The 18,597-nt window shown below is 44.0% G+C and overlaps 1 protein-coding gene across 1 annotated transcript; it reads left to right on the top strand.

The window, feature by feature from the left end:
- Positions 1-11,916: 11,916 nt before the first annotated feature.
- On the top strand, positions 11,917-15,014 carry LOC116975448 (secreted phosphoprotein 24-like). Its single transcript, XM_033024582.1, has 7 exons — positions 11,917-12,046; positions 12,172-12,275; positions 12,747-12,875; positions 13,239-13,364; positions 13,986-14,025; positions 14,577-14,621; positions 14,755-15,014. The coding sequence occupies exons 1-6, from the start codon at positions 11,995-11,997 to the stop codon at positions 14,606-14,608; spliced, it is 483 nt and encodes a 160-aa protein (XP_032880473.1). The 5' UTR covers positions 11,917-11,994; the 3' UTR covers positions 14,609-14,621; positions 14,755-15,014.
- The last annotated feature ends 3,583 nt before the right edge of the window (positions 15,015-18,597 follow it).

Raw genomic sequence — 18,597 nt, 5'->3', positions numbered from 1 at the left:
TTGCTGGAGACCAATTCCTGAGCATCTTCAGGACAATACTTACATCCCATATTTGGGAGTACCTGGTTCTTGGGGGATTAGTATTAAAAATTCCCCTCATAAGTTTTGTTACCAGTGGGTGAGTCCCAACAGAGTAACGCTCTGTCCCCTGCCATAGGTAAGTCGATAGGGCACTTCTGGCGCAGTTGATGGCACTATAACTGAGCCCCTCATCATAGTGGAGGCCTGCCAGATATTCCAGAACAGACGGGATGTTCATGTCTCTGTAGGTGATGTTGTTTTTATGTCAGTACATCTCCCACTTCCTGATATAGACCAGATACTGTTTTTTGGTTGACTGTCTTTGGGCCGCCGAGATCATGTTCACTGTTCGGTCCGTCAGTCCCAGTTGTAGTAGAGGTGTTTTTAAAACTCTACAAATTAATAAGTTCAAATGTTTATGGCATGGGTGGCTATCCCTTGTTACGGGATGTAGCAATAAATCTGGTCTATGTGGGATGGTGATACATGGTTCTAATACCATGTTTAATACCACTGGGAACCATGGTTGAGTAGGCCAATCGGGTACTACCAAAATACCAGACGCAGAGTCTTGTTGTATTTTCCTTAATACCCGACTGATGAGGCAGAAAGGAGAGAATGCGTAAATAAACAATTTCCCCCCAATGCAGCGAAAATGCATCTGTCGCCGCTGCCCCAGGGTCTGGTTCCCATGAAACATAATTTCATAACTGGTGGTTAAGTCTGGATGTGAATAGATCGATATCTGGTGTTCCATATTTTGCTGTAATATCAGCAAATACTTTTTTATTCAACATCCATTCGGTGTTTTCATTAAATTTGCGTGACCTGGTGTCTGCCACTAAATTTATTCTTCCTGGTAGGTAAGTGGCTGATATCCAAATATCTCTCTGGATACACCATTGCCAAATTGTATTAGCCAGATTGTCACATGATGTCGATTTGTTTCCACCCATGTGGTTAATGTATGCTACCACGGTGGTATTGTCTATCTGTAGTCTAACATGCTGGTGATATGACCCAGTACAATATGACTTTAGGCCATGGAATGCACCCAACATTTCCAGGTAGTTTATGCTCAGTGTGAGTAATAATGATGCCTCCTGAGCAGTCCATCTACCTGCACAGCTGGTGATGGTATTGGTGGCTCCCCACCCAAGTGCACTGGCATCAGTTTGTAGTACCATGGAAGGGTTACTGACAATGATTGGATTGGAACAAAGCTAGATGTTATCTATCCACCATTTTAGTTCCATTTTAGCTTGATTGGTAGTTTCATAGGTCTGTCAAAGTGACCTGCATTAATTTAGAGTGCTTGTATTTTTGCTCTCTGTAGGTTTTGGTAATGTAGAGGTCCAAATTGTGTGGCTGGAAAGGCAGCCACCATTTTGCCAATTACTTTTGCTACCAATCTGATGGATGGTTTGCTGATGTCAATGAGGTTATTGCAAGCCTCTATTAAATCTCTAGCCTTTCCCTTAGGCAGAGTCACCGACAGAGGCCCGGGAGCCGTGACAGAGGGAGGAGCGACCTCCGTGTGGTGAGTTAAAAACCCATCGCGGGGCTTGTCTCAACAGAGGCCCGGGAGCCGTGACAGAGGGAGGAGCGACCTCCGTGTGGTGAGTTAAAAACCCATCGCGGGGCTTGTCTCAACAGAGGCCCGGGAGCCGTGACAGAGGGAGGAGCGACCTCCGTGTGGTGAGTTAAAAAACCCATCGCGGGGCTTGTCTCAACAGAGGCCCGGGAGCCGTGACAGAGGGAGGAACCAAAATCTGCAACGTTCCATTCGCAGATCTCACTTCCAGAGAAGGAGTCTGGTGGAAGCCTCTGATTGGTCAAACGGACTAGAGGAAGCAGCTGATTGGCTTGTATCCCGGGTAAGGCTTTATTGTATTCGGATAAGGGGGAGAATGAGGGCCAGGGCAGTTTACTGTTCTGGATGTCAGATGTGGGAGGTCATGGAGTCTGAGTGCCCTCCAGACGTCCACATCTGCGCCAGGTGCGTCGAGATGGGGCTCCTAAGGGACCGTGTTAGGAACCTGGAACAGCAACTTGATGACCTCTGTCTGCTCAGGGAGAGCGAGGAGGTCATATATAGGAGTTACAGGGAGGTGGTCACTCCAAGACCACGGGAGACAGAAAACTGGGTCACAGTTAGGAAGGGCAACGGGCAGAGGCAGGGACTGGTGAGTACCCTGGTGGCTGTACACCTTAAAAATAAGTACTCATGTTTGAGTAAAGGTGGGGGAGACAGCCTACCTGGGGGCAGCGACAGCGGCCGGGCCTCTGGCATAAAGACCGGTCTTGTTGCTCAGAAGGGTAAGGAAAAGAAGAGGAGGGCAATTGTAATAGGGGACTCTATAGTCAGGGGGTCGGATAGGCGATTCGGTGGACGCAGACAGGAGACCCGGATGGTAGTTTGCCTCCCTGGTGCCAGGGTCAGGGATGTGTCTGAACGTGTCCAAGAAATCCTGAAATGGGAGGGAGAGGAGCCTGAGGTTGTGGTACATATAGGTACCAACGACATAGGTAAAAAAAGAGAAGAGGTCCTGAAAGAAGAATTTAGGGAGTTAGGTAGAGAGTTAAGGAGAAGGACTGCAAAGGTAACAATCTCAGGATTACTGCCTGTGCCACGCGACAGTGAGAGTAGGAATGGAGCGAGGTGGAGGATAAATGAGTGGATGATGGACTGGTGCAGTGGGTATGGATTCAAGTTTCTGGATCATTGGGACCTCTTTTGGGGAAGGTGTGACCTGTACAGAAAGGACGGGTTGCACTTGAACTCGAGGGGGACCAATATCCTGGCGGGGAGATTTGCAAAGGCTACTGGGGAGACTTTAAACTAGTATGGTTGGGGGGAGGGACTCAAATTGGGAAAGCTAGCAGTCAGTGTGTGAGGCAGGAGGCAGAGAATGGTAGCACTCTGACCCAAAATGTAGGGGAGAGAGAAGAAAAAGACAATAAACAGAGAATAAGAGAGGGTGGGTTTCTTAAATGTGTATATTTTAATGCTAGGAGCATTGTAAGAAAGGTGGATGAACTCAGAGCCTGGATTGACACCTGGAAGTATGATGTTGTGGCGATCAGTGAAACATGGTTGCAGGAGGGCTGTGATTGGAAACTAAATATTCCAGGATTTCGTTGCTTCAGGTGTGATAGAATTGGAGGGGCAAGAGGTGGAGGTGTTGCATTGCTTATCAGGGAAGATATTACAGCAGTGCTTTGGCAGGATAGATTAGAGGGCTCGTCTAGGGAGGCTATTTGGGTGGAACTGAGAAATGGGAAAGGGGTAGCAACACTTATAGGGGTGTATTATAGACAGCCAAATGGGGAGCGAGAATTGGAAGAGCAAATATGTAGATTGCAGATATTAGTAGTAAGCACAAGGTAGTGATTGTGGGAGATTTCAATTTTCCACACATAGACTGGGAAACACATTCTGTAAATGGGCTGGATGGGTTGGAGTTTGTAAAATGTGTGCAGGATAGTTTTTTGCAGCAATACATAGAAGTACCTACTAGAGAAGGAGCGGTGCTGGACCTCCTGTTAGGAAATGAGACGGGTCAGGTGGCAGAGGTATGCGTTGGGGAACAGTTCGGGACCAGTGATCACAATACCATTAGTTTCAATGTAATTATGGAGAGGGTCAGAACCGGACCTAGGGTTGTGATTTTTGATTGGAGAAAGGCTAACTTTGAGGAGATGCGAAAGGATTTAAAAGGAGTAAATTGGGACATTTTGTTTTATGGGAAAGATGTGGTACTGAAATGGAGTACATTTAAAGGTGAAATTTTAAGAGTACAAAATCTTTATGTCCCTGTTCGGTTGAAAGGAAATAGTAAAAATCGGAAAAAGCCATGGTTTTCAAGGGAAATTGGTCACTTGGTTCGGAAAAAGAGGGAGATCTACAATAATTATAGGCAGCATGGAGTAAATGAGGTGCTTGAGGAGTATAAAGAATGTAAAAAGAATCTTAAGAAAGAAATTAGAAAAGCTAAAAGAAGATATGAGGTTGCTTTGGCAAGTAAGGTGAAAGTAAACCCAAAGGGTTTCTACAGCTATATTAATAGCAAAAGGATAACGAGGGATAAAATTGGTCCATTAGAGAGTCAGAGTGGACAGCTATCTGCAGAGCCAAAAGAGATGGGGGAGATATTGAACAATTTCTTTTCTTCGGTATTCACCAAGGAGAAGGATATTGAATTATGTGAGGTAAGGGAAACAAGTAGAGTAGCTATGGAAACTATGAGATTCAAAGAAGAGGAAGTACTGACACTTTTGAGAAATATAAAAGTGGATAAGTCTCCAGGTCCGGACAGGATATTCCCTAGGACATTGAGGGAAGTTAGTGTAGAAATAGCAGGGGCTATGACAGAAATATTTCAAATGTCATTAGAAACGGGAATAGTGCCGGAGGATTGGCGTACTGCGCATGTTGTTCCATTGTTTAAAAAGGGGTCTAAGAGTAAACCTAGCAATTATAGACCTGTTAGTTTGACGTCAGTGGTGGGCAAATTAATGGAAAGGATACTTAGAGATAATATATATAAGCATCTGGATAAACAGGGTCTGATTAGGAACAGTCAACATGGATTTGTGCCTGGAAGGTCATGTTTGACTAATCTTCTTGAATTTTTTGAAGAGGTTACTCGGGAAATTGATGAGGGTAAAGCAGTGGATGTTGTATATATGGACTTCAGTAAGGCCTTTGACAAGGTTCCTCATGGAAGGTTGGTTAAGAAGGTTCAATGGTTGGGTATTAATGGTGGAGTAGCAAGATGGATTCAACAGTGGCTGAATGGGAGATGCCAGAGAGTAATGGTGGATGGTTGTTTGTCAGGTTGGAGGCCAGTGACTAGTGGGGTGCCACAGGGATCTGTGTTGGGTCCACTGTTGTTTGTCATGTACATCAATGATCTGGATGATGGTGTGGTAAATTGGATTAGTAAGTATGCAGATGATACTAAGATAGGTGGGGTTGTGGATAATGAAGTAGATTTTCAAAGTCTACAGAGAGATTTATGCCAGTTGGAAGAGTGGATTGAAAGATGGCAGATGGAGTTTAATGCTGATAAGTGTGAGGTGCTACATCTTGGCAGGACAAATCAAAATAGGACGTACATGGTAAATGGTAGGGAATTGAAGAATGCAGGTGAACAGAGGGATCTGGGAATAACTGTGCACAGTTCCCTGAAAGTGGAATCTCATGTAGATAGGGTGGTAAAGAAAGCTTTTGGTGTGCTGGCCTTTATAAATCAGAGCATTGAGTATAGAAGTTGGGATGTAATGTTAAAATTGTACAAGGCATTGGTGAGGCCAATTCTGGAGTATGGGGCACAATTTTGGTCGCCTAATTATAGGAAGGATGTCAACAAAATAGAGAGAGTACAGAGGAGATTTACTAGAATGTTGCCTGGGTTTCAGCAACTAAGTTACAGAGAAAGGTTGAACAAGTTAGGGCTTTATTCTTTGGAGCGCAGAAGGTTAAGGGGGGACTTGATAGAGGTCTTTAAAATGATGAGAGGGATAGACAGAGTTGACGTGGATAAGCTTTTCCCACTGAGAGTAGGGAAGATTCAAACAAGGGGACATGACTTGAGAATTAAGGGACAGAAGTTTAGGGGTAACATGAGGGGGAACTTCTTTACTCAGAGAGTGGTGGCTGTATGGAATGAGCTTCCAGGGAAGGTGGTGGAGGCAGGTTCGTATTTTTGCCCATAATGAGTATGTCATCTAAATATGCCATGACCATGTGTTTACGTTTCCGTAGAAACGCTAGGGCTGGTTTCAAAATTTTGTGAACAGCCTGGGGCTGATGATAAACCATTTGGCAGTGCTTTATACTGCCAGTGTTGTCCCATCCAGTTGAATTTTAAGTAACATCTGTGGTCACCTCGTATAGGCACTGAATAGTAAGCATCTTTTAAATCGATGCTGGCCATGAAGTAACCTTTGGAAATTAATTGTTTAGCAGTAACAAAGGTTTCTATTGTGTCAGATCTATGATGATGCGACAACCACCATCTTTTTTGTTTTTGGTAAATATATTGGACACGAATTCTAATGGTTCGTGTTGAGTTTTCTCAATTACACCTTTTACGTAAAGCCGCTCCAGTTCAGCTTGCGCTTTTGATTTTTCTTTATCAGAAGGCACGAACATTCGGTTCGGTATATGTTGAACTGGAGGGCTGTACTTGTGTATAAACTCTATTGTATATCCCTGGATACTGCTTAAGATGTAAGTATCGGTTGTTAACATGCTCCATGCATTCAGAAAAGAGTGTAATCTCCCCCCAACCTCCATGCTCTCCGTATTTTGTAGGGAACCAGACCCACCTACCTTCTTTGCTGCTGTTGTTGCGCTGGTGTCTGGATTTTCGGTTTGGTTGGCGTTGGAGGTCCCCGCATCTTCCAAGAAGGCCGGCCTGGGCCATGGCTTAAAATGACTCATGTTGTGAGTACCGGGCCTTCGAGCTTTCACCAGTTCTGCTGGTGGGTGCGTCGGGGTCCTGTCTTTGGCTGTAGTGGGTTTTTGTTGGAGTCCCTTTTATTAGTCCAGTAGGTTCTCTCGTTCCTGCACCCCTTGCACACTTGTCTTTCCTTCTGCGGACCCCTCTTCCAGGTCAGCCCAGAACTGACCCGCAGTGCTCCCCTCTGATGAGGTAGAAGCACTGTGCAGCCCTTCAAGAGGTACTGCTGTGGGTTTATCATGGGGCCCACAGTGACCCGACTCCATCTTCCGGAGTCTGTCACGTTGGAGCAAATGCTCCACACACCGCTCCATCTGGCTCCAGAGCTCTCGGTCGCTGGCCGCCCGCGGTTGTTCAAAGTCGGACTCCTCTGAGTCCACGACCTTGTTTGTTTTTGTGTCTAGCCTTTCCGCCCGGCCGCGTGGATCTGGCCGGTGCGGAGGCGACATCGGGCACAGCTGATCCCATTATAGGTGATTCAAGTGCCACTGGCCGCTGCTAGCCCACCAGCTTTGTCGCAGCCCGTTGGTTTCTCCACCTGTAATCAGCATGGGAAAACACAAAAAGACCGCAGCTCTTACCTGCAGGTCCAGGTTTAAATTATCGCTATGGGGGAACGTCGTTCCACCCCGCCTCCTGCCGTTTTCGACTTGTCAAAAGACGACGGCCCCATTTGAATAGTCTCCCGCCCGGCCGTGGTGTTCTGGCCGGCGCGGGACCAAAAGTCGGCTCAGCTGATCCCTTATGGGGCTTGTGCCTTCAGCTGCTGCTGGTTCCCGCAACTTCGCGGTCCTCCCCAGCCAGCTTCACTCGCAGCACTTGTGGACACTATTTTGTCCAGCTTCCCCCCCCCCGTGTAAAAACAGCGCGGGGACAAAAACTACCGCAGAGTAAATTACTTACCTGCAGGTCGCGGTTTCAAACTTACCGCTGCGGGGGAACTCTCCACCCCGCCTGTCATTTCGCAAGCGTGAAAGCGATATGACACGCATGCATCGTGGCGGGCTTCTTCACGTAGTCACTCACGTGACTCCGAAGTAAAATTGGGTTGGGGAACTGTCAATAACACTTTAATATAATCGATATCTGTGATTGGTTTGTAGGGGTTACTACCCCCATGTAGTTCTGCCCCACAGGGTTCAATGACCTATAAAAGATAACCCCCACGAGGTTCGTTGTTGATCTTCTGGAAGGGCGTTTGGGACTGTGTAACCTTTTGGAGGTATCTGATTGCACGAGGCTGAAGGGCTTGGACAAGCAGAGACTAGGATCGGACCCGCGGCATTAGGTATTGTATATGGAGATTCGTTATTGTTTCATAAAATAAAGTTTAGTGGTCCAGTGCTTGACTCGGTGTTTTACTGAACTAGACTAACGGGGAGGGGGGGGGGGGAGGGATTTGCTCTAGGAGCATAATTACAACACCACACAGGACTCTGTGATATATGGCAGCTTTTTGGGACACAAATAAATGGAATGCCATCCACACAGTGAAAGATGTCTGGCATGTAGAAATTCACTGTTCAAGTGCTGACCAAGGTGTAGACCATGACCCATACTAACCAAGTGGTAGACCATAGTACTGGCCAATATGTAGACAATTACCCAGTACAGGTGCACAACCTTTTATCCGAAAGCCTTGGGACCAGACACTTTTCGTAATTCGGAATTTTTCGGCTTTCGGATTGGAAGATTTTTAGCGTAGATTGGGGTAGGTAAACACAGGCATGACGTGATGGGCCAGAGCATCTGTTTCTGTGCTGTAGACTTTTATTGTGAATATTACAGATGTGGTTATAATCAGATCAACATAATCTTATTGAACAGAGAATTGAAGAGCTACATAGAGATCCAAATGCCTCATTCTAGAGCACATACACACTTGCACACACACATGCATGCATACATGTACGCATCGACACAGACCCATACCCGTAGACAAACAGACAAACCGGCGCACACGCACGCACATACACACACACACACCCGTGTGCTCACACACACACACAATAAAGGGATGGGCAAATTCAGCAATGAATTCTGCAGCCCTTGCTCGCAGCAAAGATTACAGCTGTGCTGCCACCATGTGGATAACCAGGATCAACCACCTGTGGCAAAGCCCCATTGAAGAGAAAAAAATCCCTATTCTGCTAAATCAATGATATAATAGACAGCTCAAAACACAATATGGTTCCAGTGATCAAAGGCAGCAATTTGCCTTTAAATTTAAACATATAATCTTTTGCCAATGAATAATGCCAAAGAGAAACAAAAAACTGTTCTATTGTTGTCAAGAATTATGCAGATGGAGATTGAAAGTTTTTGATAGATTGATTGAAAGATACAGCATGGAAACAGGCCCTTTGGCCCACTGAGTGCACGCCAATCATCGATCATCTGTTCACACTAATTCTTTGTTCTTCCCACTTCTGCATCAACTCCCTACACACTAGCGGCAATCTACAGAGGGCCAATGAATCTACAAACCTCACGTCTTTGGGATGTGGGAGGTAACCGGAGCACCCGTTTGAAACATTTATGGTCACAGGGTCAACATGCATACTCCACACTGACAAAACCTGAAGTCGGGAATTAAATCCAATCTCTTTGCTGCGAGGCATCAGCTCTACCAGCTGCATCAGTGTGCCCCCCCCCCCCCCCCATCTAATAAATACTCAGCAAGCGCACATAGACAGCAATGACTAAATGTCCAGGTAATCAGCGTCCTATCATTTTGGCCAAGTGTTGACCAGGCTTCTCGTGTTTATCTTCCCCCAAAATTATTTGCTCTTGACCTTAACCACCCCCTCCCCCACAAAATCGTGCCCTCAGTCCCCTCAATGCAGAAAAGCAGGAAATCTCAACCATGGAATTGGCCACAAGTGTCAACAAGTCCCCAGGCCAAAACAAATCCCTGGTGTATTTCCTACGCATGTGGAACTGAATGACCTCCCTTGTCAGGCATGTGCTGCTATGATCACTCTCAAAGGATTCTTTTCATAGCCTTCTGGCTATAGGCTGTAGGTGTATCTGTATACCAGCACCAGAAAATGGATTAATGAAAACTAACGACTAAATTAATTTGCAGTCCATCAGCTGGAATGATGGAACCTGGGGCCCTGGTATTTGTACTTACAACTGGTAAAACTGAAGTTTTATTGGGAGTTTATCAGTCATCTGTTTGTTTTAAAGCAAGCGAGAGCAGCAAACTGAAAGGGCCAAAGTGTTTCAATATGTAAATCTATTCTGGATTTTACTGCAATGTGTTGACAATCACAAGGCCAAATTTTTAGTTCTTGTGAGCTAATTTTGTTTTAAACCTACTTTTGAAAATGCAAACTGCATTAATTAAATGAAAGTCAATTAGCTTTTAATGCTATTTCAGGAACAATTACAAATACTGTGGCTTTGCAGGTAATGTTGGCTGAAGGTCTCCTGCTTGACAAGTTTGCCCCATAATGAGAAATTACTAAGCATACATCTAAAGACAACAAAATATGAAAAAAGACGCCAAACTTTACAAAATCTAATATTTTCATGCAGAATTATGCGTCTACAGCTAAAGGATAGCTCATCTTTTCCATTCAGCCATTTATGCTTCACCCAACCCACCTTCCATCCTGGTCCACTCCACATGTCTGTCTATTTATTTCTCATCACGTGCTTTACCAGTTTCCCCTTTATCTGCACACCACTGTCCTTATCCAGTACTTATGCAAGCTTTTCTACATTCTTCCCATTCTTTGGGCAAAACATATACTTCTGAACCATCTATTGGGTTGGCTAATGACTTTCTTATATTTATTGGGCTTTGGCTTCATCTTTTCCATGCTCACCGTATGAATATCTTGAAAACTTCTATCAGGCCTCCAGGTGCCTTCTCTTTGCTTGAGGACATTATGACCTTTCATGTCAAGTATAATCCTTGTGAACCTTAATTGGTCCATTACCAATGGCTCTATGTTATTTTTATAATGTGTTAAGCAGTCCAACTACATTTAAAGTAATCCCATTAAAAAAATGGACATCAAGATATTAATTACTAATCGAATAACCTCCTTAACAATGTGCATCTTCGTCCTTTGGTCGTCACTCTCATTTTGTCACCCCCTTTCCTGAGTTTCCTGCAGTCTTCTTGTGAAACTCAACGCGAGTGTAAGGAACTGCGTTCAGTTCAACAATTTCAGGTTATATTTCTGTAACTTGCATGTAGATTTCAGCCAGACCAGAAGGGTTCAGACCCGAAACGTCACCTTTCCATGTTCTCCAGCGATGCTGCCTTACCCACTGAGTTAAGGGCCTATCCCACTTGGGTGTAATTTGCCCGTCATTTACGCAACATAATTTACGCATCACGATGATGACGCGCGCGTTGTGATGCGCGAGTAACGCTCGCATAGCGTGCATTATGTGTGCATGGCGCTGGTGAGACTTGGTGGCGTAGTCAGTGACGCGCGGTAGCGCGCGCGCCCCTGGATTTTGGGATTCTCAAAATCCTCGCGCGCCACCTGTGTGACGCGCAAATGACCCCCAAGTGGGACAGGCCCTTTACTCCAGCTTTTTGTGTCTTTCTATATTTTGTGTCTTGACTTGTAACAATGACGCATCCTTTCATATTCCCTTTTCACCACTTTCAATCATTTATTTTTCTCCTGCTCTCCGCCTTAGATCAGACCTATTTAATTCTTCCCCGGTCCCCACCACTTCACCCTTCCCACTGGCCCCCTCCATCCCAATGTCATTTCTCTTCATCTTAAGACTTCTCTTATCTCAAACATTTCCCAGGTTTTGATGAAAAGAACATTAATCTGAAAGATTGGTTTGGTTTCTCTCTGCACTTATGAACAAGCTGATCTGTTGAAGAATTTCTTGCATATTGCGTATTTCTTGTCCATTTTCCAAATCACCTGGAACAACCTTGTTCTACCCACCAAGTGCAAAACTTCACAGAGGCATGGGTTACTCATTTGATTTAATGTCACCCACCAATATGAGAGACATCGATGACACAAGCAGAGTGTACACATAATTGGATTGGGCAGGGGAGCTTTATCATCACACTGAGAGCTATAAAGAAACATTGACTAAATTCTGGAAAAATATGTATGCCATCTAAGGTGTGCCATTGCAACAATCTGTCCAATACCATTGTCCCCAATAAATTCAAATGCTAATTATAATAAGGGCAGTGTATTTATATAGATATACAGTAGGTAACAGTTCGAATTCTGATCACTTTTTTCTCTCTGTCAGGCATAAAATCCGATCTCACTCTTTTACCAGCGAAAAGATGATGCCGTTTGGCGGAAGCTTTGCCCATACAGTTCACTTGTTAGCAGATTTCCGTGCCCACATCAACAAGCTGGGCAAACATGAGTCAGTGTTTGAATGTGGTTGAGGTGCAGGGTATAAAGGCCGAAGGCAGTGAGGTGAAGGCAGACCGAGAGAGAGAAGCAGCAACTTTACTCTGAGAACCCAGCCGGCTGATCCCACACAAGGCAGAATGAAATTCTTCCTCCTCGCCATCGCTGCTGTGCAGATCCTCCACTGCTCAGGTAGGTACTGGGGAGAGGGATGGGCACAGAGAGCGCTGAGTTATTGCTAGTCGATCTGTGATAATTCACCATGACACAAAAATAATTCACTGAAATATGTTGGAACTTTCGTTCTCTCTCTGCAGGAGTGCCAAGCACCAAGAATGCCCTGAGGGCCTCAGTTGGAAAGCTGAATGAAATCACCGAGATCAACAACCTGTGTGCTGTCAATGGCAGAAGAGGAAAGATTGTAAGTGTGTCTTGGTTTCATTACCTTTCATGGGCGATGCTCTTTGAACCTGATGCAGGTAGACCCATCATTACACTAGAGCTGAGAATGGCACAGGAATGATGGCAAACCTTTATACAGGTCCAAGCTGCATCTTTTATGTATTTTGGAGATTCACATTGGGTCTAGGTGTCAAATTGTAAATGGGAAATTTTCAGAGGTTGAGGTTTATGGTTTAACACCAGGGTATGTCCAAATCCCAATGGTCTATCATTTGTTTGTTACTTTCATTACTAACTCCAATGCATTGAACATCCCCAATATAGTGGTAAAGGAGTGATTTATAATTTGGATAAAATATATCTTTTGCCTGCAATTAATGATTATTCTGTCAGCAAATGCTGAAAGGTCAGTGTTGTTCTGAGCTTTTTCTGATCAGATTGAGAACATTTGAACGGAAGGCACATTAATAGCCTGGTTTCCTTTCATTAGGTTTATCGCACAGGCAAACTATGGTACAACGTGGATCTAGTATTCTCAGTGAAAGAAACCGTATGTTCCAAAAATTCCGGACAGGAATTTGATGATCGCTCCTGCCACTTCCGCTCCAGAAAGAATGCTGTAAGTCTTGAGTTATGTCGTAGTATCCAAACTACCATATCTGCTGATCTGTGTCAGAAAAAGTCTGTGAGTGATGCGTTATTTCATTGATCGGGGCATAAATACCGAGCAAAATGATGCAGAGGGCTATTTACACTGTGTTTAACCATAGTAAGTGCCAGTGGCACTGACTTAAATCATAGAAATAACAAATCATAGAAAGAGCTGTGAACTGAATTATATCAGAGAAGGTGCAGCAGGAACTGAATTATTATTTCAACAAAGGGCCATTAGCGTGGAATAATGTCATACATGCTGCATAATGTCATACACTGCACCATAAAGGGTGATGAGTAACTTTAATGTTCTTTTGATTTTTGACAGGCAAAAGGAATCTGCAAAAGCAGTGTTGAATACTTTGCTGGCAAGATTGTCGACGTTGATGTGGAGTGTCGAGGTTTGAGGACAATCGACAGTCGTTCATTGGAATCTAATGAGAACAGTATTGAGGTCAGTTCGCCATAATGCAAATAGGGAGAGTGGGCATATTTTGTTCTGGGTCAGGATTTTATCACTGATAACTTTGTATTGATTTTTTCAAAACATTTCATCACTTTCTTTGTATAAAACTAAGAAGCAAACTGAGCTACATCTGATAGTTTCACTGGCTTCAAATCCATGTGCAGATCGAGGAATATTAGTGTTAAGTGTGCATTATACGATTGCCAATAATTTGCACACTGCCTCCGAAATTTGTTTCTATCCAAGTCCATGGAATGGAATTCAGAAGTAGAGTACGTGCCACTTTAGCTACAAGTTTGAGTATTTGAGCCTTCCAAAAGAGCTCTTCTTTCTGTTACCTGAAAAGCAACTACTCTCTATTTTTGAGGGGGAAAAGCAACAGAGCCCATTGCATGACTTTACCCATTTATGCACTGGTCTCATTGTGCTGGTGTTGTGTTACTGGGACTTCCAATCTGAAACAATGCAATGTACCATGATATTTAAACAGCTAGTATTACCTTATTTCTGATTTGATATCAATTTGAAGATTGAGATAATGCTAAGCTTTGGATTTAAAAAGTCAACCATCGCCATAATAAACCTAAATAAATAAATATTTTTCCATAGATGAGAGCCAGGAGAATGCCTCTTCGACAAGTCTACAAACGTAAGTATAAATAATGCAGATTTTACCAGTAGAATTGCAATTTATGTAATTAACCGATCAGAAATATTTGGGGAAGGGATATTATCACCTGAATCATGTTGCAAACTAGAGAGCTCCATTTCTAGTCAAAAGATTTTCAATTGGGCCTAAATGCAGCCAATTTTATTATTTGGTGATGATTAGGTCAGAATAATTTGACATAATGGCTTCATAGGGATGACTGCTTATATTCTCACATTCAGACCATCATTGCTTGTTACTCTGCGTCTAGAACAGAATAGAGGCAAACTCATCTCATCATTTATTAGTTATTCATTGACTGCACAGCTTAACTCTACCAGGTATATAATGACAAATAGTTCTGTAGAATATGTAATATTTAATGACCCCATTCTACTCAGTCACTGAATAACTCAGATATTTAAGGAGATATCACGTCAGCATTTTACTTACTTTCCATCTTTAGCTTAAAGATGACCATATCAGTGCTAAAATGTGCAAAATGTATTTCTGTTCCCTGGACTAAACAGGATAACTAATATATTTTACAGGCGTAAAGCAAGTCAAAAGAATCGTTGGTTGAAGAATCTTCAAATGTAAGTGTACACTGAGGTCTTGGGTCAGTTAATTCAAAAATCTTGATCACCTTATCAATGATAATAATACTTTGATTTGAGACTGAATTAATTCCATCAAAAATAACTATTCTGTTGATTCCATTCATTCCAGGAGACCAGGATGATTCAGGAGAGAAAAATAAACATGAATGAAATGCCTGAAAGATCAAGTCGACCAAACACAAGAAGACCTCGTTCAGATTGTAGAAGATTTTATCATTTGTACTTGTTCATATATAAAGAGAGTTCTGGGGATTCCTGACTGTACATTTTATTGTAACTGGAAGATTCTGTAGATTGTAAATGTTCCATCCTTCAGCTTGTACTGTAATCTATTATTATGTGACAAAAATTAAAAGTAAAAAGAAAATATTTACTGGTGATCTTCCAAACTCTGTTACCCACTTCACTGATCTTACAAACCATCCTATTAATGAACTGAACCAAGTTCCTTCAGACTCCAGGCGCCACTTTCTTAGACATAGCTGATATATTAGTGGGATGTAAATAAAAGGAGATGAATGAGGCAGTTTTAGGGGGAACATGTTTAAAAGGTGAAATGTAAAATACAGCAGTTGCTGAAAGTCTGAGATTAAATTGAAGTGCTGGAAATATTCAGAAGATCAGGTAGCATCTGAGGAGAGAGAAAAACTGAGTGAATGCACTGGATTGACAATCAAGTAATACTTCTTCAATTCTGAACTAATTTTGGCTTAAAGCCATGTTTACTTTATTTGATATTAACCAGACAATCAAGGAAACGGGATTGACTTTGGAGAGTACAGGTTGCGTGTGTCAATTTTGAGGAGCTCTATTGGCTATTATAATAGCTTCACATAAGATTCAGTTCAACAACAGGTCTTGCTTTAATGTTAATCATAGAGAGGCCTTCTTCTTCTTGCGTATAGCGTGCACAGCCTGAAGTTGTAGGACAATTTGTTTTATTTGATCTTATTTGATTGTGCATGCGGGGTTGATCTCGGCGTCCAATTTCCAATTGGGCATGTTGGAGTCACCAATTTAGTGAGTCGAGACGTCAGTCGTTTTCACAAACAAGCTTTATTATTAAAGCCGTGAAAATAACAAGGATCAAACGACAGTTAATACAAAACGATGTTACCACAACGGTGGTTGAAGTAATGAATGGGGCTAGCCCAGAAAACACGCAAAAACTAAACCCTCCCACAGTCACATGACCAAGCTAACCGACCGCAGGGTTCGACTACCTACCGGCACCAGTAGGTGCCGCTACAATGCTGTGGTTGTTATGGGAGATTTCAACATGCAGGTAGACTGGGAGAATCAGGTTGGTACTGGACCGCAAGAAAGGGGCATTGTAGAGTGCTTTCGTGATGGATTCATAGAGCAGCTTGTATTGGAGCCTACCATGGAGAAGGCATTTCTGGATTTAGTGTTATGTAATGAACCAGATTTGATAATGGAACGAGGTTAATGAGCCATTAGGAGGCAGTGACTATAATATGGTCGGGTTTAATCTACAATTAGAGAGAGAGAAAAGTAGATCGGAGGTGTCAGTGTTACAGTTGAATAAAGGGGACTATGGAGCCATGAGGGAGCAGCTGGTCAAAGTTGATTGGATAGATACCCTTGCAGGGATGACAGTGGAACAACAATGGCAGGTATTTCTAGGAATAATGCAGAAGGTGCAGGATTAGTTCATTCCTCTGAGGAAGAAAGATTCCAATGGGAGTAAGGGGCGACCGTGGCTGACAAGAGACGTCAGGAACAATATTAAAATAAAAGAGAAGAAGTACAACGTAGCAAAGATGAGCGGGAAGCAAGAAGATTGGGCAATGGTTAAAGACCAACAGAAGATAACTAAAAAGACAATACGGGGAGAAAAGATGAGGTACGAAGGTAAGGTAGCCAAGAATATAAAGGAGGATAGTAAAAGCTTCTTTAATAAAGACCAAAGTTGGAACCTTGAAGACTAAAAAAGGTGAATTTATTATGGGGAACAAGGAAACGGCAGATGAGTTGAACAGGTACTTTGGATCTGTCATCACTAAGGAGGACTCAAACAATCTTCCTGATATAGTAGTGGCCAGAGGATCTGGGGTGACGGAGGAACTGAAGGAAATCCATATTAGGCAGGAAATAGTGTTGGGTAGACTGATGGGACTGGAGGCCGATAAATCCCCAGGGCCTGATGGTCTGCATCCTAGGGTACGTAAGGAAGTGGCTCTAGAAATTGTGGATGTATTGGTGATAATTTTCCAATGTTCTATAGATTCAGGATCAGTTCCTGTGGATTGGAGGGTAGCTAATGTTATTCCACTTTTTAAGAAAGGCGGGAGAGAGAAAACAGGGAATTATTGACCAGTTAGCCTGACATCGGTGGTGGGGAAGATGCTGGAGTCAATTATAAGTAAGTAAGTAAGTTTATTAGCCAAGTATTCACATACAAGGAATTTGCCTTGGTGCTCCGCCCACAAGTAACAACATGACATTCAGTGATAGTTACGACAGTTATAAAAGATGAAATAGCCGCATATTTGGATAGCAGTTACAGGATCGGTCTGAGTCAGCATGGATATACGAAGGGGAAATCCTGCTTGACTAATCTTCTGGAATTTGTTGAGGATGTAACTAGGAAAATGGACAAGGGAGAGCCAGACGATGTAGTGTACCTGGACTTTAAGAAAGCTTTTGATAAGGTCCCACATAGGAGATTAGTGGGCAAAATTAGGGCACATGGTATTGGGGGTTGAGTGCTGAAATGGATAGAAAATTGGATGGCACACAGGAAACAAAGAGTAAGGAGCCCCTTTCAGAATGGCAGGCAGTGACTAGTGGGGTACCGCAAGGCTCGGTGCTGGGACTGCACTTATTTACAATATACATCAACAACAATACAATACAATACAATACAATACAATACGGTTTATTTGTCACATTACACATAAGTGCAAGTGAAATGAATATGTCAGCAGCGGTACAATTATAAAGAACACACACAAAAACACAATAAAAATTTAACATAAACATCCACCACAGCATTCATCACTGTGGTGGAAGGCACACAATTTGGCCAGTCCTCCTCCATTTTCCCCCATGGTCGGGACCTCAACCCTCCGCAGCCGTTGCTGCGGGCGTCCAGATGGTAAAAGGACAAGGTACAAGTCCAGGTAAGTCCAGAGTCGGCTCTTCCCCACCGGAGACCGCGGCTTTAAGTTGGTGTAGGCCGCAGGCCGGCGGTCGAAGATTTAAAGTCCCCGCCGCGCCGCAGACAGAAGCACCGCAGACTGCAGGGTCGGCAGTCGAAGCTCCCCTCCAGGGGTGATGGTAAGTTCACGCCGGGCACGCGGTAGAAGTTGGCCGCGGGCCGGCAGTGATGGCTTCTTCTTCCCCCGGGTCCCCCACGAGGGATCCCGGGCTGCAGACGCCGCGCCAGCTGGAGCTGTGCAGACCGCTGCTTCAGGCTGCGGCTGCCGCGGGCCAGCGAAACGGAGCGCTCCCCTCCAGCGAGCCCCAGCAAGAGCTCGCCCGCTCCACGCCGAGAGTCCACACTGCGCCCGCCGCTGAAGCCCGTGCGCGTCTCCGGGAAAGGCCGCGCCGATCCTTGCTGTTAGGCCACGGGGAGGCGACCCGGAAAAAGTTGCCTCTCCATGGAGGAGGCGGCCGAAACGGTTTCCCCCTCACCGCCCCACACCACCCCCCACACAAAACACACAAAGAAACATTAAAAACATACTTTAAAACATACTAAAAAAAAAAAAAATTGAAAAAACTAACGCGCTGCTGACAGGGCTGCCGCCATTGCAGCGCCCCCCACCGACCAAATTATCAATGATTTGGATAAAGGGATTCAAAGTAACATTAGCAAATTTGCAGATGACACAAAGCTGGGTGGCAGTGTGAACTGTGAGGAGGATGCTATGAGAATGCAGGGTGACTTGGACAGGTTGGGGGAGTGGGCAGATGCATGGCAGAT

This window comes from Amblyraja radiata, chromosome 7 (genome assembly GCF_010909765.2).
Source record: "Amblyraja radiata isolate CabotCenter1 chromosome 7, sAmbRad1.1.pri, whole genome shotgun sequence".
NCBI classification, from domain to species: domain Eukaryota; kingdom Metazoa; phylum Chordata; class Chondrichthyes; order Rajiformes; family Rajidae; genus Amblyraja; species Amblyraja radiata.
This window is presented reverse-complemented; position numbering and strand designations above follow the sequence as displayed.